The following is a 27161-nucleotide window of genomic DNA, read 5'->3' as shown; positions in this document are numbered from 1 at the left end:
ATTGGAGACGTCACTGGTGCCCGCTCTCACAAATCAATGAAAAAAAGAGGTGACAGTGCTACAGTGCTACCAGTGGGAGAATTTATTTTCTTTGACAAACGGAAGAGAAAAAAAGTCAGTGCATGTGTTCTAATACTCGAGTGGAAATTCAAAATTGGCATTTCATATGTATTTTCTAAAACATGTTTTCCATAACTTACAAATTAGAAATAAAGGTATTTCTACCTTTAAAATATTCCCATTGTATGCCATTTTCTTTAATATGCACACTTTTTAAATGGAATATTTAGTATTTCAAGTTTAGAACTTCTTAAATCAAAAATGTATAATATTATAGTCCCATTTGTTGTTTATCTGTTTCCATTTGGTTGATCAGTTGCATGTCATCTTTGAAGACACCTTTAGTTTCAATATTGTGGAGGTTTTTGCTGACCTTGTCTTCAATGTACTTTATGGATTGTGGTCTGGTGCTGAGGTCTTTAATCCATCTTGATCTGATTTTTGTGCATGGTGTCAAGTCGAGGTCTAAGCCCATTCTTTTGCATGTAGTTGTCCAGTTATGCCAGCACCATTTGTTAAAGAGGCTTTCCTTGCTCCCTTATCAAAGATTAGATGGTCGTACGTTTGGAGTTGTGTGTAAGGATATTCCACTCTGTTCCATTGGTCTGCGGCTCTGCCTTTGTTCCAGTACTGTTAAGGTTGGAGAGGGTGATGCCACCCATCAACTTTTTCCCAAGAATTGTTTTAGCTATCCATGGGCATTTGGTTTTCCATTTGAATTTCAGGATTGTTTGATCTATTTCTTTAAAGAATTTCCCGGGTATCCTTATAGGGATTGTGTTGAATCTATATTCAACTAAGAAGCTTCTGCACTGCAAAAGATACACTGACCAGAATACAAAGACAATCTGCAGAATGAGAAAGGATATTCACCCAATACCCATCCGATAAGGGGTCGATATCAAGGGTATATAAGGCACCGGTTGAACTCTACAAAAAGAAAATATCCAACCCTATCAGAAAATGTAGCAAAGAAATGAACAGAAACTTTCCCAAGGAAGAGTTATGAATGGCCAAAAGCACATGAAAAAATGCTCTGCATCACTAATTATCAGGGAGATGCAGATCAAAACAACCATGAGATACCACCTCACACCACAGAGATTGGCACACATTCAAAAGAACAAAAGCAGCCACTGTTAGTGAGGGTGTAGGGAGAAATGGACCCTTCTACATTGCTGGTGGGAATGCAGACTGGTTCAGACTTTTGGAAAACAATATGGATGCTTCTCCAAAAATTGGAAATTGAGCTCCTATTTGACCCAGCAATACCACTTCTGGGAATATATCCTGGAGAAACAAAAGAGTATAGTCGAAATGACATCTGCACTTATATGTTCATCGCAGCACTGTTTACAATAGCCAGAATCTGGAAAAAACCCTAGTCCCCTAGAACAGATGACTGGTCAAAGAAACTTTGGTACATCTATACAATAGAATACTATGCAGCTGTTATAAAAAATGTAGTCATGAACTTTGCATATATGTTCAACATGGAAAGCATCATGTTAAATGAAATGAGTCAGAAAGAAAGAGACAGACATAGAAAAATTGCACTCATCTGTGGGAAATAAAATAACAGAGTAGGAGACTAACACCCAAGAATAGTAGAAATAAATGCCAGGAGATAGACTCCATGGCTTGGAAGCTGGTCTCACATGCTAGGGGAAAAGGCAGCTCAGATAGAGAAGGGAACACCAAGTAAAATGTGGATGGAGATCCCTCTTGGGAAGGGAGATGCATGCTGAAAGTAGACTAGAGACTGAATACGATGGCCACGATGGCCACTCAATACCCCTATTGCAAACCACAATACCCCAAAGAATAGAGAGAACAAAAGGGAATGCCCTGCCACAGAGCAGGGTGGGGTGGGGGATATGGGATTCGGGGTTGGGAGGGATACTGGGTTCATTAGTGGTGGAGAATGGACCCTGGTGGAGGGATGGGTTCTCGAATATTGTATGAGGGAAACACAAAGCATGAAAATGTGTAAATCTGTAACTGCACCCTTATGGTGATTCACTAATTAAAAAATAACTAAATAAATTTTTTAAATGTTATAATATTAGTGTAAGTATAATCTAAATTACTTATTTAATATTCTCAAGTTTCATAATACTTTAGTAAATACTACTTTTGTTCTTCGTTGATTAATGAAATATAATATCATTCTTTTCTAATTCACAGAAAAATCTCAAACCATTTTAAAGAGAATTAGTATTTCATTATGCTTTTAAAGTATCAAAACAAGAGAAAAAATTGGCAATTACCTTTTGGTTAGATTAAGACATAAAACACCTAGTTAATGCTTTTTATTCCTTTTTTGGTGTAAGACTTGTAACTACTGAAGTGTGCATATAATATCCTGTCTAAAGAAAGCAGGGAAATGTATGGGTACAGAAAATTAGCAAATTTTTTTTTAATTTATTTTATTGAATCACCATGTGGGAAGTTACAAAGTTCTCAGGCTTATGTCTCAGTTATACAATGCTCAAACACCCGTCCTTTCACCAGTGCCCATATTCCACCACCAAAAAAAAAAAGAAAAAAACCCCAGTATACCTCCCACCCCCCACCTCCAAATCCCCACCCCCATCTGCATAACTGATAAATTTCACTTCATTTTCTCTTTACCTTGATTACATTCCATATTTCAACACAAAACTCACTATTGTTGTTGGAGTTTCAACACAGAACTCACTATGCCTGTTGGAGTTTATCCCCCAAGAATACAGCCTTATTGACAAGGAAACATTTGATAATTAGTTTTCCACTGATGAGAATGAAGAGATACAGAGTCCTAAACCATAATATGGTTTAGGATTTCTGTATTTTAGTAATTAAGTCCAGGGAGATTTAAGTTGGAAATTGCATCATTTCCCTTCCTGGGGCAGCATGGAGCAAGTGCTTAGTTCACAGTCTGGAGACATGGCTGCAAGCACTTGCTGGGACCAGAAGTCATATAGCTGGCTCTGGATCCTGGTCGTTCAGCAGCAAAGCGGCTGTGCAAAGGCATGGCCACCCGGGTAGAATCTTGGCGGAGCATGATCCGGTACTGGTCCCAGCCCAAGACTGCCCAAGCGTCCCGCTGTTTCATGTTCAAAACATTTTTTTTCTTTTTTTTCTGTGCCACCAAGTTCATACCTGTTTAAAAGTTCCATAATATGGCAGATGCCACGCTGCTTCCTCCCGGAGGGAAGAAAAACCAAAAAACATTAGCAAAATTTATGCTTAAAAGTGGAATACACATTTTGACATGTATGAGAAAATATACTATACTAAAATCAAGGAAAATATTAATTGATTGTGAATATATTATTTCACAACAAATTCCGGGAAAAGTAATGCAACTTAAGTATGTTTAGTAAAATTCTATTAAAAATGGGAGTTCTTATATCATGTTTAGTATGAGATAACTTGTAAAATATATATTTCCCACAAAATTAAGTAAGGTATAAAATTGTAGAAAAGATATTTGGGGAAAATTTTACTTAGCCTTTTAATATCTTCTCAATTGGGAAGATATGTTTTCCTTCATCGTGGTCTTTGCAATTCCATTTTCTGTACTTCTATAGCACAGCTAAGTTCATTCTTCAGGAAATGCCTTTAGTTGTTAACATAAATATTAACAACTTTTGTTTTCCAGTATATTTACATTGCTCAAATAATTGTGTTATTTGTAACTAATGATACTTGGTAATTTGGGGGGAGGCTGCTATGAAAGTGTAGCTCTCCACAAGTTTTTTAAACGCTCCAACTATTTAGGGAAAATGAATTTTCTGTTAATGAAAAATTTACATCTCACTATTTGAGTTTTAGTTCATCACTTATCTCTTTTTATGAGTCTTTAAAATGAAACTTGGCGAGGCATTTTACTTCTTAAAGGGGTAGGGAGAGGTTATATACAATTTCTCCAAATTGTCCAGGCCTGGAGTTCTCTCCAGACATAAAGGTTAATCTGGGTGTTGCTGCAAGGAAAATATTGCATTCTTGGTGGACCTTTCATATTCTTATTATGACCTTGGCTTTCTCCTATACACTCTCCCTTTCTGAAAGGGCAGCCTCAGGCCTCCATTCCTCTGTCTCCAAAGAGCTCAGGATTTGCACCTCAGTGGGCAATGGTCTTCATGCCTTTCGACTACCTCAGAGCTGGGGGATTTCTTCTTAAGTTTTATTATTTTCCTAAAGCTCATTACCAGTCTCCATCCCCCTTGGTTGTGCCTGCACTATTTTTCCCTAGAGATTGCACCCACTTATTATCCTTTAGGGGTATTTGGGTGAAGGTCCTCCTCTGTAATTTCTTCATGTCGACAAAAGGATGCAGACTCTGCCTGTGAAATCTCATGCTAATGTAGATAAATAGGGCCCAGGCAACAGTTCATTATATTTATAAAATACCAAGACAAGACTCCAGACCCACGGGTGGAGCACTGTGGCTCAGCAGTTAGCAACATGTATGTCTTGCATGTCACTTGTCACTTGTCATCCTGTTGCTCGATTTGCTTGATCAAGCACCAGTAACATCTCCATTTAAGACTTGTTACTGTTTTTGGCATATCGAATATGCCACGGGGAGCTTGCCACGTTCTGCTGCGCAGGGGAGATACTCTCCATAGCTTGCTGGGCTCTCCCGGAGGGGTGGAAGAATCGAACCTGAGTTGGCCGCGTGCAAGGCAAATGCCCTACCCACTGTGCTATAGCACCAGCACTGTCTTGCATGTATGAGACTAGAAAATTCAGTTCCCAGCAATGCCACACATAATTGAGTGCAATTTGATTGTTCTTGGGCATTCCAACTAAGTCAAAATGAAGTATGCATTCTTCACAACAAAAGGGAAGGGGTGTGGAGGTAAAAATGCCCAGAGTAAGAATATAGGACATACTTTAGAAAATTCTTCTGGACTTTAGAATTTCCACAGTTTGCTTAATCTGTGAAAGGACGCTAATAAAATACTAAATCTAATACACCAGAAAGAAAAATATTATTATTAAGGAAGTTTCTAATTAGTTACCAACACTAGATATTTAATAAAATTATGAGTAATCTGGCTGTTAAAGGACGAAACTTCAGTTCTTGATACACGAAATTGTTAACAAATTGAAGTAGTCTGTAAATAATGAGCAATTTTTCTTTCAAACAAAAACATGATAGGGACCTGAGTGAAAGTACTGTGGGCTTTACTGTGGGCTTTTTAAAAGTGAAAGTACATTTGCCTTGTGGATAGCTCAGTTCTCTGTACCCCATCTAGTCCCCTAAACCTGAGCTCAGTCCCAGGAGTAAGCCCCTGAGCACTGCCAGATGTGGCCCCAAAAACTACATAAAAAAATCCGTATGATGGGGGCTGGCGCAATAGCACAGCGGGTAGGGCATTTGCCTTGCATGCGGCCAACCCGGGTTTGATTCCCAGCATCCCATATGGTCCCCTGAGCACCGCCAGGGGTGGTTCCTGAGTGCAGAGCCAGGAGTAATCCCTGTGCATCGCCAGGTGTGACCCAAAAAGCAAAAAAAAAAAAAATCCATATGATAATAAAGATAATCACATTTGTTAATATACTGCATGTATATTCTATAGAAAAGCACTGTCTGTCGCCCCGTTGTTTATCGATTTTGCTCGAGTGGGCACCAGTAACATCGCCATTGTGAGATTTATTGTTACTGCTTTTGGCATATAGAGGAATACTCTCAGTAGCTTGCCAGGCTTTTCGAGATGGGCGGAGGTATCGAACCCAGGTCAGGAGAGTGAAAGGCAAATGCTCTAACCACTGTGCTAGCTCTCCAGACCCACGGGCTTACTATAGACAAAGGTCAATTCAAATAAGATAAGGTGGCTCATAAAAATATTAGATCTGAAAAGACCAACTAAAAAAGAGCATATTACTCAGATACCTAGATTATCGTTTTTATATAGCAAATGTATATAAACATGCACTGAATATAAATGGCATGGAAGAAAAGAGTAAAAATCACATATATGAAATCAGAACAAAGACATAATAATCAAAATTTTATCTGTAAATTTATATCACTGGTATGATATTAAATTGTATTTGATTACAGCAACTTTCTTATTAAGTCAAAGGTGAGGTTCTATTTTGTGAAATAATTTATCTCCAATTACATATTTACTGTAATATCCAAATAATATGCATTTTACATAAATATATTTCTACTTGCAGTATATTGTTTCATGATGCAGGGGCAATATAATTAATATTTTCTCTTCATTTTTGAGGTAATGTGCTCGGGGTTTACTACAGGGTCTTCTCAAAGGGATCACTCCTGGAAGGCCTTGAGACCATACAGTGTGCTGGGGATCAAACCCAGGCTGCCTTCGTGCAAAGAAAATTCTTTAGCCACTGTACATAGGGCTCCTTCTCTTATAAAAATAGCATTTTATTGGCCAAAAGGCATATGAAAAAAATGCCCCACATTGCGAATCATCAGAGAGTTGCAAATCAAAACAACAATGAGATATCATCTCACATCACATCACAGAGACTGGCACACATTCAAAATAACAGAAGCAACCAGTGCTGGCATGGATGTGGGGGAAAGGGGATGCTCCTTCCCTGTTGGTGGGAATGCCCACTGGTCCAGCCTTTCTGGAAAACAAGATGGGCAGTCCTTCAAAAACTAGAAATTGAGCTTCCATATGACCCTGCAGTACCACTTTTGGAAATATATCCCGAGGATGCAAAAAAGAACAGTAGAAATGACATCTGTACCTCTATGTTTATTGCAGCACTGTTCACAATAGCCAAAATCTGGAAACAACCCAAGTGCCCAAGAACAGACAATTGGTTAAAGAAACTTTGGTACATCTACACATTGGAATACTGTGCAGCTGTTAGGAGAGATGAAGTCATGAAATTTGCTTATAAGTGGATAGACATAGAGACTATCATGCTATGTGAAATGAGTCAGAAAGAGAGGGACAGGCAGAAGGACTGCACTCATTTGTGGAGTATAGAATAACATAAGTCTCACACCCAAGGATAATAGACACAAGGGCCAGCAATTTTGCTCCATAGTTGGGAGCCTGCCTCATGAGCGAGGGGGGAGGAGAATGGGGGGAAAAGGCAGAAGGAATAGAGAGGGGATCACTAAGAAAATGAAGGTTGGAAGGATCGGTCGGGATGGGAAATGAGTGCTGAAAGTAGATAAAGGGCCAAACATGATAATCTCTCAGTACCTGTATTGCAAACCATAATTCTCAAAAGTAGAGAGACAATATGGGGGAATTTATCTACCAAGGAGGCAGTGGGAGGGTGGGAAAGGGGGGGTATACTGGGGATATTGGTGGTGGGGAATGTGCACTGGTAGAGGGATGGGAGTTTGATCATTGTATGACTGTAATTCAAACATGAAAGCTTGTAACTATCTCATGGTGATTCAATAAAATAAAAAGAAAGAAAATAGCATTTTATAACAAATTTGCTACTAATTTTTAAATCCTTCCTTGGAAGATAGATGAAACATGATCACATTAATATCATCAATGTACATTCTTCCCCTCAGTAAAATTAACTACAAAGGGAAAAACTAAAATTAAGTACTAGACTTAGAGCAGTAACACTGCACTACAGGACTATGTAAAACTTTACTAAAAGAGTGATATTCCACAATTTCACTGTCATCATCTGGCTGACAATGTTGACTGTACTTGTATATGACAAATATTATAAATAAGCTCCAAAATACACTACAGTTAGCACTTTGGGAATTGTAGTTTTTGTTTTGGGCTTGCCAACCTGTGCTCAAGGGATTCCAGGACCACTCCCAGCCATGTGCCACCAATTTGATGGATATTTCCATGTGAGGGCCAGAGTGTGAGCAGCTTGCAGGGCTCTGCCTGGTATATTATCTTCTGGCCACGAACTGTCACTTTTGATGTAACATTTTAAAATAACATGTCAAATATTGTTCTCTTGATCCCCACATGATCAGAGTTTTTAAGCCCTGTTCAGATCATTCAGTAATTATGATCTATTTCTATGATTTGAGGAAGGTTTCCAAAATTACTCAATTAATCATAAAATAATGTTGATATTAGAATCACCATGACTTAAATGTGTTGCATAATAATGAAAAAGTGTACTAACACAAATCCTTAGTGTATTTTTGTTTATTTTTTCTTTGTTTTTGTTTGCCTTTCCAGAGTTCAAGAAGTAGCATGGCATGAAACATGGCTCAGTTTTATTACAAAAGAAGCATTAATGCCCCCTACAGAGACCGCATCCCTCTGAGAATAGTCCGAGCAGAATCAGAACTCTCGCCATCAGAAAAAGCCTACTTGAATGCTGTGGAGAAGGGTGACTATGCGAGTGTCAAGAAATCCCTTGAGGAAGCTGAAATTTATTTTAAAATAAATATTAATTGCATCGATCCTCTTGGGAGAACTGCGCTTCTCATTGCAATTGAAAATGAGAACTTGGAGCTCATTGAACTACTCTTAAGTTTTAACGTCTATGTTGGAGACGCTCTACTGCACGCGATCAGGAAAGAAGTTGTCGGGGCAGTGGAACTGCTACTGAACCATAAGAAACCGAGTGGAGAGAAACAGGTATGGCAAAATTATGCTCTTAATTTTATTTTCATTGCAGATTGTTTCTGTAGCACTGTAGCACTGTTGTCCTGTTGTTCATCGATTTGCTCCAGCGGGCGCCAGAAACGTCTCCATTGTGAGACTTGTTACTGTTTTTTGGCATATTGAATATGCCACAGGTAGCTTGCCAGGCTCTGCTGTGTGGATGGGATATTCTAGGTAGCTTGCCAGCCTCTTTGAGAGGGACGGAGAAACCAAACCTGGGTCAGCCGCATGCAAGGCAAATGCCTTACCCGCTGTGCTATCACTCCAGCCCACAGAATGTTTCTAAACTTTCAAATTCTCCAATTTTCCAGAAATAGAAGCATTAAAAAAAACTATTAGGCCAGAAAAGATTATTAAATATCCACAGTAGATCTTATTATCTGATAGCTACATCTACCTACACTGGCAAATTGAACTATTTCCCTTTTCCTCCCACCATCCCTCCCTCTCTTTCTCTTTTGTTTTTGGATCAAACCCTTGCTGCTCAAGGTTTGTTCCTGGCTCTGTGCACAGGGGTCTACTCCTGGTGATACTCCAGGGACCTCATGTAGCATCAGAGATTGTAACAGGGTCTGTTGGGTGCAAGGCAAGCAACTTAACCTCTGTGATACTTTCCAGATCCAGAAATATTTCTACAAAACTCTCAACATATAATGTTATCAATGACGCACAATCTCTGTCTTTGCAAATAGGTTATTAAGTGATTTTACATTTTTTAGAGCAAACTCTCTTTGTTCAACTACTTTATTTTCTTTGATTGAAGATTTTTACCAGCGTTCTTCCTATTATTAAAAGAGCTTTGTGATGGAATATCTCCTGAAAATTCCCTTGTCTTCTTTGAAATGTGTGTCCTATGGCCCATTCTTATGTCATGCCACCATTCATACCTTCCCCTTTCCTGATCCAAAACTTGCATAAAGCAACAATCAATCCACAGTTGCAGTACTTCTCTGTTGTTTTATGGGCATTTTGTTATTTGTGTTGTTGGCTGGTTATTTGTATGTTACCTTATTAGTAAAGCCTTTCATTGATTGGATTTTTTTAAAATTTAATTTCACCTTTCAAAATTGTACATTGACAGTTGTCAACAAATAGTAATATCTAAAGGCATGTGTCACATCGTGTTCTAGCATTGTTTTATCTCTGTATTGAGGTGAAAAGCTTATATGGCAATAAGTAGAATCTCTTTTTATCCCTGGAAGTTCAGTACTACTTACTCTGTCAACATGCTATTTTGAAATTCCCTCCAAAATATACCCCTAACATATCTGCATTAGATATGAAATAATATATTTTATATGAAATAATATATTTCATATGTCTTATATGAAATATAAAATCATGCATTAGATACCATGATCTCTAATATGAGGTATCTTCTTGTTTTATGTCTGTATAGGCAATTAAGGCAGACTGTGGCCTGCATGATTTCGATTGCAAAAAGTCTACATGGCAAAATTACTATTAAGTGCGTTTCACATTATTAGATATTCTTCTTAATTTTGTGCTCTAGAGATCATTGACCATGAATTTCAATGTTTGTTAGTTGATGACATTTGCGTTGGCCAAAGTAATTTGATGTCTGGATAAGATATCTGCTCTGAGAGTGTTTGTTGAAAAATGTTCAACTTCTGAGCTCAACTCTAGTCTCACAAGTAGGTCCTGGCTCCTTAGAGGCACTTGATCTGAACCCAGGTTATTAATAAAAGGCAGTAAAGGTTTGCAGTCTTCCAGGAGTCTGACATATCCCAGATCATGTGTCTCTGGAAGATTTCTCTTGTATCAGTCTGCTGGCCAAACATTCCTTCTCTATTTGTACATTCTAGAATTCCTTCTCAGTGAAGGCACTCAGAATAAACAAAAATTGTTTCTATTTTCTTGAACTGTATATTTTTTAACTAAGATATTTTATTATAGCTTTATAAAATATATCTTGTGGTAATCCCTTATATCAACAAATTTTTTACTTAACCAACCTCAGAGTCTCTGGTGTGTTGTGTAATGAAAGTGAAGCTTTTTTATACAAGGTACCAAAAGATGTCCTGAGGCTAAAAGGTGCAGTCAAAGCCCATTAGGACTAGCTGTTTACTGGTGATTTTTTTCAAGAACACATCTGATCATAACCAGCATCTTTTGGAATAGTGTGTTGTGGGTAGAAAATATGTTCTTGACAAAAATTATTTTATCTCATAATTTGAAATCTTTTTGATAATCCTCACTATCTTTAAAAGTCTTTTGGTATATTTTAATTCTCTTAATCTCCTGTTTCATTGTTATCACTTAAAGACTTTGTTGAAATCATTGAAGCTGATGTTAAAAACTTATAACCAATAATATTCATGTGAATAAACTAAACACAATATCCTAAATTGAGTCAAGGTAGAGATATGATATAGAAATCATATAAATTGGATATTGGAAGATCTACTAAGAATTGGAATTGACATATATCTAGTAATAATGACCTTGGATAAAATAAAATAATCTCGATTACTATAACTCTAGCATTGATTTCTCTTTTTGACCTTAATATTATTTAAATATTTATGTTGTCAGAATGTAAATAATTCTCCAATATAGCATCGTTGTAAACATTTAGGTTTTGCTAGATAATAAATGGACATGAGAAACATTTCCTTTAAAATTAAATGCAGACCTTCATAACCTGTGTTTGAAGTTTTTTAATTTTTGTCATAAAAGTTTTCATGTTTCATTTTTATCATAAAAGTAAATAATGAGTATCTCTTCATATAGAAGGTACATTGAAACCTATAGTTCTATTAAGCAGAAAGGTGGAATATTATGTCCTTTGTCTAGGATTTATCCTCCCCTTGATCAGAAACTATTGTTCTCTGATTATCTTATTCAATTTATTCTTATTCAACTTATTACAAAAAATCTTATTAGGACGTTATTTCTCTATAGGCAAAAACAGAGTGATTTCTAAGTTCCATTTTGAGTCAACTACTTGGATAGTTGACTGTTAATTATTTCTAGCAAACCTTTCTTTTTGATGTCTTATAAGACCAGATTACATTTTAATTATAACTGTGTCAGTAAATGTTTATCAGATACAATTTGCTCTGACATTCTTTACTTACGCTTCATGATGCTTCTCAATCTTTAACATCATTAGAATCCTTATGAGCATTTATTAATACATACAATCCTAAGTTCTACTCCCAGAGTCTTTTATATAGCAGTCTATAATAGGGACCTGGAACTTGTATTTCTAAAAAGTACCAAGTAATGCTAATGCTGCTGGTCTAGAGACAAAACTTTGAAACATTAACCTAAGGGGCTGGAGTGATGGTACAGCGAGTAGGGTGTTTGCCTTGCATGCAGCCGACTGGGGTTTGATTCCCAGCATCCTATATGATCCCCTGAACACCACCAGGAGTAATACCTGAGTGCAAAGCCAGGAATAACCCCTGTGCATTGCCAGGTGTGACCCAAAAATTTTTTTAAAATAAAATAAAATAAAAAATAAAACACTAAGTTAAAAGAAGCTCAAAGTTATGGAATAGCAATAGCTGTACATTTTATATTAGTTGTGTATAAAATAATAACCTGGATTTAGGATATTTACATTAATTCTCTTAACTACTTAATATTAAACATTAACTAATATCTAAGTAATATTAAATATTTAAGTCAAGTTAAATATTAAGTAGTATTTAATATATGAATTACCCAGTTGATGAAAGTATTTGTATTTTAATTTGTATAAGGTGGTGAATTATGAAAACATATTTTGTAAAATGCATTTAATATTATTTTTCATTGGGAAAATACCTTATAATATATATTAGGTATGCATCACTGAAAATCAACTTGTATTTGTGCTACATTAACTTCACACAAATAATCTGATTCACCTGATCCCTTTTATCTGATTTACCCACACCCCCTTCTCATTACTATCTGGTAACCACTGATTGTTATTATAGCCTATATGTTTATTTTTAACATTTATTGTTGAGATCTAAAAAATCATATTTTATAATTTTGAGAGATCTTGGGAGTATTGAACCCTATAAATTTGTTTTACGAAGAAGTGGAAGGAAAGAAGAAAATAGTGTGGTTTGTGATTTTGTCTGAATGGAAGGATTTATAGCAGCAACTAACTGAAATAGTCTGAGTGATGATAGTCATAATGGTAACAACAGCAATGATAACACTAGAAAACATCTAGTCTGTCACTGTGCTTATACTTGTGATAAGAAATTTATTTGTGTCATCTCATTTAGTTTTCACTTTATCCTATGAAAATAATTCTATTGTTCTCTCAGTTTTGATGGGAATATAAACGCATAAAAAGCTTAAGTAACCTGTTTCAGGTTAAAAAAAAAAAACAAGAAAAATCAGTGCTGGAAATAGTCACAGAAGATAAGCATTGTACTGGTCTGGCACCAGAAACTGAGCCAATTTAGATGGAAGTCGTTTAAATCATCAGTTCATTATTCTGCTTAGGATTGAATTAGACAAAAATAAAGGAGACACATCATCTACATATTTAGGCTGTCTCCGTCTTGGATTTTATATCCATTTATAATTTGGTTGTTCAGTAAATACGAAGGGACAAGGTAGGGTGCTGGGAAAGTAATTTTATTGATAGAAGTGCTGACTTAGCATTCTCTTCACCATTCACTAACAAGTATGATTCTCTTTGTCTTGAGACTTGGTCTATGAGGATCATTTTAATGCTTGCTGCTTAATTTTTGGTTGTGTCAAAATTCTGTAAAATTATTTCCATAGCTTAAGATGTAACAAAATATGCCATTATTATTGAATCTGCCATTATATTAACAACTATGATAAATATAAAAAATATTCTGAGATCATCAAGTTAAGCATTGCCAATTTATCCTCCAGGGTCCTTGACTTATGGGATTTTTATTTTAATAAAGAAGTAATTTGATAAACAAATCTCAGAGATAGGAAAGGAGAATTTAATTCACTTTGTACTCATTCCCTTTTGGTGCACATAGGGGATTAAGATAATGATTTTAGTAGATTTACTAATACAATAGTGACTTTAGAAGCATTGCCTAACATGTGGTCAGAAATACGAGTCTGAAATAGGAGATTGGCATATCATTTTGATATAAATATCCATTTAGCCTAATATATACTGCACTGATAGAAAATGAAGACCTACTTTAGTTTGTATAAATGTTAATGCATATATCCCTAGTTATTGGCAGTGAATCATCGTTTTATAAATAAATCTATAACTTCACATTGAATTCATTTACTTTGCTTCAAGTCTCAGTTACCCTGAGAATGTTTACTGTCTTACACTTGCATTCATTTAGTTGTCTTAATTGGCCTCCAAAGCACTAATTTGTCTTCTGTAGACTCAAAATTCATATGATGCATATTAAATGATACTGTGTATGCTAAATGTTCTTTTGGCTCCACTTTAAATGTTATCCCCTGCAGAATGAAAGCAGCTTTACTTTCATTGGTGGTTAAGCAGTGGAATTTGCTCTTATTTTTGTTTTTATTACAGCCAAATACTGATAGGAAGTGAACCTAATTATATTTGCAACTGGGATCTTAGGTACTATCAAAATTTAGTGAAAATAAAAACAAGAAAGAGAATTATAGTAAATCATTGTCAATTTATGTGCTAAAATCAAAGTGGTATAAAAAAAGTAGTAAAAAGGTAAAATAAAGTAGCAATTATAGTGAAGTATTAAGCAAGCAATAAGAAGATGGTGAAGTACTAAGTGGGAATAGTATAAAAATATTAATGCCATTGTGAGATATACATAGATTAGTCTTCAATTATGCTTTATACTTGATATTCTATCACTAGAAAACTTACATTATTTTCTTAACTATCATTATTATGAAAATGCTGAAAAATAACCCCAAATGAAGCTTTAGATGTAGTAAACAATGTAATATATCTTTGTTAACAGTAGGTTGGAGGTCCAAAAATTAAACCGAACCTTATTATTCCACAGCAGGGAGTTTAAAAGCTATTACCCCATGGGGTATGGATTGTGCTTAGTCAGCTGGCAAATGGAAATTATGAAAAATTTGAACAATTCTGTCCTAAATGAAATTATTTTGTTTATTTACATATTTATTGCTTGGGGTTTACACTCGGCAGTGTTCAGGGCTTAACCTGGCTCTGCACCCAGGTTTCACTCCTGGAAGTCTCCGAGACCACTTAGGGTACCAAGGCTTAAAATTGGGTCAGCTGCATGCAAGGAAACTGCCCCGCCTGTTGTACTTCCTCCAGCCCCTTAATATCCACTTTTAGAGTCTTTACAGGGGGCCAGGGAAACTGCTTTTGTTGTTTGGTTTGGGAGCCACACCTGGCAATGCTTAGGGCTTTCTCCTGGCTCTGCACTTAGGAGTTACTCCCTCAGGTTCAGTGAACCATATGGGATGACAGGGATCGAACTCAGGTCAGTGGCACAGAAGGCAAATGTTCTCCCCACTGAACTATTGCTCCAGTTCCATTAAATGACTTTAAAAGATGAATTCTGCTACACTATTAGTACAAGTATTTTAAGCAAACTGGTCATTCCGAGTCACCAAATAATACAGCATTTAATCTTACTTTTTTTATCTGAAGACTGGCAAATTCTGGATAAATAATTCCTAGACACAAGCAGCTGCTATTTTCTCTCAGCATTCCACACTTACTATGAAAATAAAACATCATACATGTGTTATTAATGTACCTGGAACCCATAAAACTGCATAGATGCTAGCCCTTTCAAAAGTTAAAGGGGGTAAAAACAAATATCAAGCAATCAAACAAATCTTCAAGCTTTAAGGCATAGCTGTTCCATAATAAAATTCGTACAAGGCAGAAACCCGATTCTCTATCTTCAGACTAAGAGAGTAGCATAAAGCAAAGAAAGCCAAAAGAATTGGGTTAGAAATCCAATTTCTGTCATTTCAAGTGATCATTTGATCTTTTGAACCTTAGCTTTTCAAAACTAAGAGATAGATTATAGTCCCTGTGTACTTGCAGAGATTAAGTGGCTAACAAATTCAGGTGCTCAGCACTAAGAGAGCTCAGTGTAGGTAAATATCTCTGCCTTGATGCCATTTAGCATTTTACGTTTACTAAGTTACCGAGTATCCCACCCACATGGCAGAGCCTAGCAAGCTACCCATGGCATATTTGATATGCCAAAAACAGTAACAAGTAGTCTCACAATGAAGACATTACTGGTGCCCGCTCGAGCAAATTGATGAACAACGGGATGACAGTGCTATAGTGCAGTACTACATTTACTAAGTTAAATATAATAATGCATATCTTCACCAAAAAAATTTAAATATTTCTTAAAGTAAATGCATTGTGAAGTGTCTGCACTGAAGAAGAAATGAGTTTATGTTAAAGTAAGTAAGAGAATAAAACTAGACTTTCAGTGTGAGCTTTGGAGAAAAGTTTTTCAAATCAATAATTTTGTCTCATATATTATCAACATTGTGATTAAATCTGAAAATAATGTGATGTCTCAGTAAGCAATATATTTACTGAATTTATTTATTAACATGCATGGCATAGCCTGGCAAGCTACCCGTGGTGTACTCGATATGCCAAAAACAGTAACAACGACGGTCCTCATTCCCCTGACCCTGAGAGAGCCCCCAATACGCCATCGGGCTACACTAGCACACAACAGGGATGAATGGAGACATTACTGGCACCTGCTCAAGCAAATCGATGAACAATGGAATGACAGTGGTACAGTGATTTATTAACATAAAAATTATAAATATTTAAAAATTTGCAATTGAAAAATAAAGTATTGATAGAATGGATAGGTTACAAGTAGTATAAAATTGCATGTTAACATTAGGATGTCTCATAACCGCTCTTGAAATACCCTTTCAATTTACTACTTTACTTATTCTCTGATTAGAAGCAAAATGGGAGAGTTATATTGCTTTATAATCTGGAACTCAAGAAAATGAAGATTAATGATAATTTTTAAAATTCATTTTAAGAATCAATGTTTCAAGCATTAAAGAAACCTGTTTTCATTCACATTACCACCATTTAAACTTTTTGCAATAATTTTCTGATCAGTTATAATGTAGTTTTACTTGAGTTCTGTATAAATAGCAGTTGATGATAATTTAAGACTGTAAATGTGCTGAATGACTTATCTGATAGAGCTTTCAGAAAAATGTCATACCCTCTGACCATAAGTGGGTGGTGTGGAGAGGGTAAGAAATGTATAGTTGGCAAACTTATCAACTGGATGAATAACTTAGTTTTCCTTAAATGAGATTATGATGAGTGAATGGAGTGTGGTCAAACTGTTCTAGATGATTAACTTCTCAGACATGTAACCTAATCTCAATTTTCCTTCTTCATTTCTGGAAGCTCTTAGGGAAAGTTTATAAATTTGTTCATTTTGGAGATTGACATTGAATTGTTAAGCAACACTAGTACCATTAGGAGTATGTGGATTTTTAGTTTGTTTGTTAATTTTCTTGGGGGCCACTTCCAGTGGTTCTCTGGGCTTACTACTGACTCTGTGCTCAAGGATCACTCCTGCGGCCTCACCACAGCTGCACGAGCATGATTCCAGAGGCCAGCTAAACTACTTTTGATACCGGCAGCTCCTTGCAAAATGTCTCCAGACTGAGAACTAAGCCAAGGCCCCATGCCTGCCCATGAGGGGAAAGGTTTTTCTCTCTCATATTTTCCTTGCTGGGGGGAAGGGCATGGCAACCGCCATATTATGAGGACCACTAATGAGAGATACAAGCTTGCAATGATCCAGTTTCTGGAAGAAATTTCCCTGGACTTAATTGCTAAAATACAGAAATCCAAAACTCATTTCTCTTCGCAGCAGGTCTGACTCTAGTGGGGAACTCCTAACAATAATAGTGAGTTTTTTTTGAAATATTGAATGTAGCCAAAGTAAAGAGAAATTAAAGTGAAATTTATCAGTTACACAGGCAGGGTGGGAGATGGGGAGGTTGGAGGTATACTGGGTTTTTTTTTTGGTGGTGGAATATGTGCACTGGTGAAGGGATGGTTGTTTCAGCATTGTATAACTGAGACTTAAGCCTGAAAGCATTGTAATTTTCCACATGGTGATTCAATTAAACAAAAAAGGATCACTTCTGGTGCGGGCTATGGAACCAGGTAGGTTGCCTGGGATCAAACCCAGGTTAGCTGTTTATAAGCAAGCACCCTATCCACTATACTATCTCTATAGCCCATATATATATATATATATATATATATATGAATTTTAACACAATAGTATCATGATGAATAAAGTCTAAAATAGAAATAGTTATTTAGACAATTGTTTAGAATGTATAAATTATCCACATGCCCTCACTATGCACAGTAATAGAAATTACTCAATCAGCAGTACTTTGAACAATAGCTCTCAAAAGAATACTTAAATTTATAAAAGCATAAAACTGGAAGTTTACTACAAAATCTATTATATTTTACTTACAAGGGATGATCATGAGAATTATTAATAATGACAAAATTGAGTATATCAGGCTTTATCATTTTTATTATTTTGAGCCATACCTAGCTGTATTCAAGGCTTTCATTCTGGCTCTTAATTCAGGAGTCACTCTTGGTATTTCTCAGGTATAAAAATCCAAGTTTGTGGCATTCAAGGCGAGCACCTTACTTTTTCTGACCCATCAGACATTCTCTAATTCTATTTTACATTGTTCTTCAGGTAAACCACGTAATAATCTTTGTCAAATTCCTTCCTTATTTCCATTTTCAGAGAATTTAATCAAACTCGGCCTCAGTAACTAAAGTAACATGTTAAATCATGCTCTCCTCCCAGGGAACCCATATAGATGCAAACTGCACCATGTAACCTTAAAATGCAGTCTTAGGAACTTTAATATTTTTCTCAGTAGTCCATAATCAGCCATGGGGTGAAATGGGGAATAAGTGTATGTGTAGAGAATGAAATAATTCTTTTTTTACCCCCGGTATATAGTTTCTATTCATTAAATTGATTCCGCCCATTTTCGGGGATTCACACTCGGTGATGACGGGTTGGCCGCATGCAAAGCAAATGCCCTACTCCTGTGCTTTCACTCCAGCCCCGATTCCACCCATTTTTACAGTCCTTATATATAAGGAAATTGAGACCAGTACAGCTTTTGTTGTCTCCATGACCCACAGTCTTCATTTGCTTCACAGTCTGGTTCCTTTGGCAGGAGAGCACTCCAATCACAAACCTCGAGAGCATTCCGTCACCCAGAGCAGCTAGGAAAATCCATGGCCTTGAGCTTGAAATTTCTTTAACCACAGGCTCCTCACCGAATCTTAAAGTGCTTTTAAATTCCTATTCTAATAAAACCTGTTTCCTGATTTTTCTCAATTCCCATTAAATCATTGTAAGAGATTGGTGTTGATAAGGACACAGTGCCAGCACACAGAAACTGCTGGAAATAGAATATAAAGAGCGCATGAGTAAGTGTGGGGAGATTGCATGCCATGCCATGGACTTTTCAGTGCCATCCTGCGCTTATGCACTTGGTGGAGGAACTGAGGGAGCTTTCTCCTGAGCAGAGACCTGGTGACCAGACACTGCATTAATTGTCCTATCTCTCATGTTAAGGGCAACTATTTTGCATACTGCACCAGCGCTTTCCCTTATTTTCTATAGTATAACTTGTGATACCTTGACAACATTAATGTTACTCTTCTTTGAATGTCATAGAGCACTTGTATATTTTCATACTCTAAAAATATACTGGAAATTTTAGCATAATTTTGACTACTTTGAGAGGTTCTCAGTAGGAAATTATGTGTTGATGTTTATATTTCATTTTTTCATGTTCTTTTACTTTTGCATGTATATACCTCAGTGTGTATCATATAGGCATATGCAACTGATACTGGGATAGACATGATTTACAGTAACACTTTAAATTAAACTTCAGCCATGCATTCCTTTTTATATCTTCCCTTTAAAATTAATTCATTAGACTAGGATATGGAAAAAGGTGGTATTAGGAAGAGTCCCTTAAAATAAAAAAAACCCACACCACTATGTATTTTATAAAACAACAATTTATCACTGGGGAGAGTCTGATTAATTAAACACTAGCATTCTCCTCCTGCCCCCCCTTCTTTTATGGGGAGGGATGGTACTTAAGGGCCTGCGGACTTACAATGGTGACAAATGAACTAGGAATATTGCCCTAATAGTTTGGTGCTTGGGCCTGGTAATGCAGCTGCTTTTTGGGGCGGGATGTTGCTTAGGGTCACCAGGAATAGCCCTATCAGGAGGAGTTAAGGTGCCTTGTCTTGCACATAACCAGTCCTGGTTTGATTCCTGACACAGCATACGCTCCCCTGAACTTCACCAGGATGAACATCACTCTAAGCACAGAGCCATTAGTAAGTCCTGAGCACAGCTGGGACCATATCCCCCTCCCTCCGAAAATAAGCAACAGGAAAGAACACTTTAAGAGACAAAGAGTGGCAGGAGACATCTCCTCCCCATACAGTCTTTCCACCCCAGACCTGCAACACTAAAAACATAAAAGGACTTCTTTTACAGGGAACGATAAAGCCAAAAATCTTGATACTGGTTTACCTGTAATACCATATGTGGTGCTTAGGGCACTGCCAGTAGTGATCCCTGAGCACAGAGCTAGGACTAATCCCTGAGAATAGCACTATGAGGTACAAAGTAGACCTAGACCTCTGCTTAATGTAGATATAAAAATCCTCAACAATAATAGTATAGTAAATCATGGTAGCACTGTAGCACTGTCATCCCGTTGTTCACCTCTTTGCTCGAGCAGACACCAGTAACGTCTCCATTGTGAGACTTGTTACTGTTTTGGGCATATCAAATATGCCACAGGTAGCTTGCCAGGCTCCCCGAGATGAATGGAGGAATATAATCTGTGCCTGTCGCATGCAAGGCAAACACCCTACCAGCTGTACTATCACTCCAGTCCAGTAAATCTTGGTACCTCAAATAAAATCCTCAACAAAATGTCTCATATCTAATCCACCAATATATCAGAGAAATTATACACTATGACCAAGTGGGGTTCATTTCAGGAATTCAAGGATGATTCAATATATCACTTGTATCACTTGTCGACCCGTTGATCTTCGAATTGCTCTAGCGGGCGCCAGTAACGTCTCCATTTAGCCCTGTCACGTGCTAGTACAACCCAATGATATCTACTTGCTCCAGGAACAGGAAGAGCCTCAAATCGTTCATTCAGGGATTTGACGAAGAAATCTGACCATCTAGTTGGTGGGCGGCCACGAGGTTTTCTGACATCCCGTGGAATCCAGTTGGTAACAGCACTAGTCCAACGATCATCTCTGAATTGCATTACATGAACGGCCCATCTGATTTTTGATGCCTTGGCAAACGAGACAGAGTCCCTGATTTTTTTTTAATTTTTATTTTTTTTTAAATTTTATCACCATGTGGAAAGTTACAGCGATCTCAGGTTTATGTCTCAGTTATACCGTATTCAAACACCATCCCTTCACCAGTGCCCATATTCCACCACCAAAATCCACGGTATACCCCCCGCCCCCCATCCCAACTGTATAACTGATGAACCTCACTTTATTTTCTCTTCACCTTGATTACGTTCCATATTTCAACACAAAACTCACTATTGTTGTGGGAGTTATATCCCCAAACAAGATAACCCTAATAAGGAGGCATTTGATAATTAGTTTTCCATTCAAAGATTGTATGTTTTCAGGTTTTAGAAAAGGTCGCGCAGCTGCATTAGCGGCCACGCGGCTCGGATCTGTCCCAGTCCCAAATCCTGGAGCCGTGTTAGTTGCTGCTCAGTGTCGCCGGGGTTCCATCTGGAGAAGGTGTGCAGGTGGCACCTCCTCCCTCCGGCCCCCCGGTGTTGCTGGCCCCGATTCGGGTCCGGAACATTGTCCGGGCCGCGTTGCTCACCAGAATGCCTGCCGCTTCTCTCGAGTCCCTGATTTTTGACCGTCGACGGAGGTCAGAACTCCAGATTCCTTCTCTCACTTGAGTGAGACATGATATTCCCAGCATAGCTCTTTCAATTCCTCTTTGGGATACACTAATAGCATTCTCATCCTGTTTGCATAGGGCCCAGTTCTCTGAGGCATATGTTAGTGCAGGAAGAACGGTGTAATCTAAAAGATGTGCCCGGAGTTGGAGGTTCTTCGTTCTCTTAACCACTTCTTTGACACTCTTGAATGCATTCCACGCTGCTCTCTTCCTCCTGCGCAGTTCTGGCACCAAGTTGTTCCTCATGTTGAGTTCTCGACCCAGGTACACATAGCTGCTGCATTCAGAGATGTTCGTTCTGTTGAAAGCAAATAGAGCTTCAGGGTCCAGTTCATTTTTCATGAATATCGTCTTGTTGAGATTCAGCTGCAATCCGACCTTTCCACACTCGTGGTCAAAGTCGTCCAGCATTTGTGCCACTTGGCTGATGTTTAGTGTTATGAGAATGATGTCATCAGAAGCCGAGGTGGTGTAATTGCCGACCGTCTATCTTCACTCCCATTCCTTCCCATACCAGTCATCACATGATGTTCTAGAGGGCGGCACTGAAGAGTTTCGGTGAAATGGTATCACCCTGCTGCACCCCTCTCTTTACATCAATTATCACTTCCTTGTAGAATGGTGAGATCCTGTTGGTGAATCCACAATACAGCTCTCGGAGGATTTTGATATGCTGAGTTTGGACGTCCTGTTTGGCCAGGGCTTCGATGACCACCTCAGTCTCAACAGAATCGAAAGCCTTCTTTAAGTCGATGAACATTAGACAGAGTGGCATCTTGAACTCTCGCAAAACTTCAATAAGTGGTAACTGTGTCGATATGGTCTATCATGCTGAATCCCCTTCGGAACCTGGCTTGCTCGCATGGTTGTCCTTCGTGTACTGTTCTGCCTATTCTATTCAGGATGACAGGAGTGAACAACTTGTAGACGACAAACAGCAGGCAGATTGGGCGATAGTTGCCGATGTCGTGGATGTCTCCCTTCTTGTACAACAGAACGGTCCTACTGGTTTTCCACTCATTTGGAACCTTGCATTCATACAGGTAGCGTGTGAAGAGTCGGGCCAGTGTATTGATGAATACTGGCATCAGTTTCTTCAGGTGTACGGGTCTGACCTTGTCCGGACCAGGTGCTATTCTCGTCTTTACCAATGAAATGGTGTGTCGGATTTCAGAAGGGAGAATGTTGGGAACGACATATCCATCCTGCGGAATTTGGTATGTGGGCAGGTGGACATGGCTGTCAAAGAGATCCGAGTAGAAGTTTGTGAATAATCCTTTCCATTGGCTTTCTGGTGGATGTGATAGATCCATTGGGACGTCAGAGGGCAGTCATCTTGGTCTTGTAGTTGGCGAAGGACAGTTGAGCATTGCGAATATTTTCCTGGCTTCTGCTTCACTGGCCAACACTGCTGCTCTTCTCTCTTTGAGGTCTTCCTTTATCGCATCTCTGCACAGCTTTGTGAGCTCAGACGTTAGCTTGTGGTTGCCTGAGGCTTGTACCAAACCACATTGACGAATGAGCTGGAGAGTTTCTGAAGACAGGCGTCTGTTTGTGGCTTTCTCACTCTCTCTGCATTCTTCGCACAGACATGGAGGTTCTGAACCAGTCGATCTTATTCCTCGTCAATGTTGTCAAGGACGGCATCTTCCCACGTTGCTGCAATAGTGCCAAAGAGCTCCCAGTTGGTGGTCATTCTGGTAGTTGCCTTCTTAGACTTAAATTTTGCAGACTTTTCTACCCGCTCTGTGAAGTAGAAATTCTACTTCACAGATTCAATATATACATATAAAAATTAAATATGTCAACTAAAAATTATATATGTCAACTGATGCTTAAAAATTTATATAAGATCTGACATCTATCTGTAATAAAAACTAAAAACATTAGAAGAGTCAATTCCAATATATTACATTACTTAATATCAAATAATCGTTTTCTAAAAATCTAGATCATAATGTACTATAATATATAATAAAGGCCAGATATGAAACTATCATAGCTGGGGGCTAGAGCAATAGCACAGTAGGTTGGGCTTTTGCTTTGCACTCGGCCAACCTGGGTTCGATTCTCAGCATCCTGTATGGTCCCCTGAGCACCACCAGGAGTAATTCCTGTGTGCAGAGCCAGGAATAATCCCTGTGCATCACCAGTGTGACCCAAAAAGCAAGGAAAAAAAGCAAAAAAAAACCATAGCTAACATCATATTCAAGGTAAAAAAGGTCAGAAAAAACACAAAGCTATTTACCACCACTATTTTATTTTTTTAATTATTAATTTATTCTTTTATTGAATCACCATGTGGAAAGTTACAAAGCTTTCAGGTTTAAGTCTCAGTTATACAATGCTCAAACACCCATCCCTTCACCAGTGCACATATTCCACCACCAAGAATCACAGTATACCTCCCCCCATACCCCCACCTCCCCAGCCCCCCACCCCACATGTGTAACTGGTAAATTTCACTTTACTTTCACTTTACTTTGATTATATTCAATATTTCAACAAAAAACTCACTATTATTGATTTGGAGTTTCTCCCCCCTAAAGTCAACCTGCTGAAAAGAAAGCATTTGATAATTTGTTTTCCATTGCTGAGAATGAAGAGATATGAGGTCAAGAGGCTGCACTAGCAGCCGCACGGTTTTGGATTTCTGTATTTTAGTATTTTAGTAACTAAGTCCAGAGAAATATCTGTCAGAAATTGCAACATTGTAAGCTTGTACCTCTCAGCTACTTTATATTCCACATATGAGTGCAATCTTTCTGTCTGTCTCTTTCTGACTCATTTCACTCAGCATGATACTTTCCATGTTGATCTACTTATATGCAAATTTCATGACTTCATGTTTTCTGACAGCTATGTAGTATTCCATTGTGTAGATATACCAGATTTTCTTTAGCCAGTCATCTGTTTTTGGGCACTCTGGTTTTTTCCATATTGTGGCTATTGTAAACAGAGCAGCAATGAACATAGAAATGCAGATGTCATCTCTACTATACCTTTTTGCCTCTCCGGGATATATTCCCAGGAACCACCACTATTTGATACATAGTATTGGAAGGCCTAATAAAGTTATGACGAGAACCTTAATTTAAAAAGAAAACTAGGGCCGGAGCGATAGCACAGCAGGTAGGGCGTTTGCCTTGCACGCGGCCGACCCGGGTTCGATCCCCGGCATCCCATATGGTCCCCCAAGCACTGCCAGGAGTAATTCCTGAGTGCAAAGCCAGGAGTAACCCCTGAGCATCGCTGGGTGTGACCCAAAAAGCCAAAAAATAAAATAAAATTTAAAAAAAGAAAAAAGAAAACTAAGTAAAAGTTTTTCTCTTTGCTATTTGCCTGTTCATATGAATAGAAAATCCTGAAGGCTCTACCAAAAATTAATATTAATATAAAAATTAATACTAATATAAAAATTGACAAAACTCCTAGGTTAATTATCACCCTTGTAAGTCCACAGGCCCTTATAAATAATTACAATAGAGTGGCAGAATGCAAAAGTCATGATTATTTCTTTTTTATTTTATTTTTTTATTGAATCACCATGTGGAAAGTTACAAAGTTTGAGGTTTAAGTCTCAGTTATACAATGCTCAGACACCCATCCCTTCACCAGTGCACATATTCCACCACCAAGAATCACGGTATACCTCCCCCCTTCCCCCCACCTCCCACCCGCATGTGTAACTGGTAAATTTCAATTTACAAAAGTCATTATTAAGATAATATTGTATTTTTATGCACAAACAATAGACTAAAAAGATAATGAAATAAATAATATTTACAGACATTTGACATGCATGGAAGTACACTTTGGTTGGGAACAAATATGTGGGAAAAGGTTAGACCTTTTATCTATTTTGTTTTGCTTTGGGTTCACACTGAGCAGTGCTCAGAGATTAGTCCTTGCTCTGTGTGCCTGGATCCCTAAAGCAGGGGTGGGAAGACCATATGGGGTGCCACGGATAGAACCCATGTTGGCTGTATGGAAGGCAAGCACCCTATCCACTGTACTGTTTCTCAAGCCCCAATATTTTGTTAAAAGAAATAGAGGACAGAATATTTGGAACAATATGCTTGTTCATATACTGGAGGTATTGCATTTTTATATATGTACATATTACCTAACCCAATATATGGAATAAATCTTTTAAATGCAGTGGCATTTTTAAAGAAAATACAATAAACAGTTCTGAACGTTTTGTGAAACACAGAATCCCACAAATTGTGAGAGCAATGTGACAGAAGAAAAATAGATTATAGAATTAAATTCTGACTTCAAACTGTACTAGAAAACATGATAATCGAGATAGTATGGCATAGGGACAAAACTAGACACAGTACAATGAGTAAGAAGAGATCTAAGAAATAAACCCAAATATTTACGGAGGCTTAATTTATCACAAAGGAGCCAGAACTGTATACTAGATAAAATAAAATTTCTTCAGTCAATGATATTGGAAAAACTCAAGAGCCACATTCAAAATAATGAGACGAGATCATTAGTTAAAATCACACACACACACACAAACCTAAATTGGGTAAAGAATGTAAGTAAGTCCTGCAACTATAAAATGCATGGAGGGACCCTCTCGCCTAAAGACTTTGATTCCAAAGATGTAACACATTCGGGCATCCAGCGCAACATCCGATAGCGATGCACTGGGACACCAAACTGGGCTACAACTCTGTGCTGCCGGGGGTGGATTTTTTTTTTCCTCCCCACCCTGTCTTCCTGCACGGAAAGCGGCGGGCTGGTGGCACCCATGTGGCAGGCGCCATCTTCTGGGACTCCAAACCCACAGGTATTCGGATTTTACTTTGGGGGCTCCCAGGAACTCATGGGAAGGGGGCGTAACCGGCACGCCCTTGGCCCAGATAAATCCGGAGCCGCTGAGCGCGAATCGGACCCTCTCGCCTAAAGACTTTGAATTCAGAGACTTCTTACAGCAATGCACTGGGACTGTGAGCTGGGCTATGTAATTTCTGGCAGAATTTTCCCTGGACTTTATACAGAAATCCAAAACCGCGCGGACTTAACATTTATAATTGTCAGCAATGTGAAACGGTTCCATTTGAACAGGTCTGACTTGGGGGGGAAACTCCAAATAATAACAGTAAGTTTTTGTAGAAATATTGAAGGTTTTTAATGTAGCAGCCACCTCTGGACTGTGAACTAAGCAAAAGTCCCACGCTGGCCGACGTGGCGTGGTGTACACCATACTATGAGGCGCAGGAAGGGGGATGAGGGGGAAAAAGGAAAAAAAAAAGGGAAAAGGAAAAAGAAAAAAGAGAGAGAGAGAGTTATGTCAACTATAGTGAGTTTTGTGTTGAATTATGGAATGTAATCAAGGTAAAGAAAAAATGAAGTGAAATTCATTAGTTATACAGTAGGGGGTAGGGGGTGGGGGCGGGGGGTATACGGGGGTTTCTGGTGGTGGAATATGGGCACTGGTGAAGGGATGGGTGTTTGAACATTGTATAACTGA

At 38.0% G+C, this 27161-nt stretch overlaps 1 protein-coding gene across 6 annotated transcripts in view; it reads left to right on the top strand.

The window, feature by feature from the left end:
* The window catches only part of TRPC4 (transient receptor potential cation channel subfamily C member 4), a 250640-nt gene that overhangs the window by 64362 nt on the left and 159117 nt on the right, over positions 1-27161 (top strand). For all 6 annotated transcript variants that reach the window (XM_055120153.1, XM_055120161.1, XM_055120178.1 and 3 more), the window contains exon 2: positions 8220-8624. In XM_055120153.1, coding sequence (XP_054976128.1) covers positions 8247-8624 — 378 coding nt within the window. In that variant the 5' untranslated portion in view covers positions 8220-8246. The remainder of the gene's footprint in view (positions 1-8219; positions 8625-27161) is intronic.

Source organism: Sorex araneus, chromosome 1 (assembly GCF_027595985.1).
Source record: "Sorex araneus isolate mSorAra2 chromosome 1, mSorAra2.pri, whole genome shotgun sequence".
NCBI classification, from domain to species: domain Eukaryota; kingdom Metazoa; phylum Chordata; class Mammalia; order Eulipotyphla; family Soricidae; genus Sorex; species Sorex araneus.
Note: the sequence above shows the minus strand (reverse complement) of the source record. Positions and strands in the feature narration are given on the sequence as shown.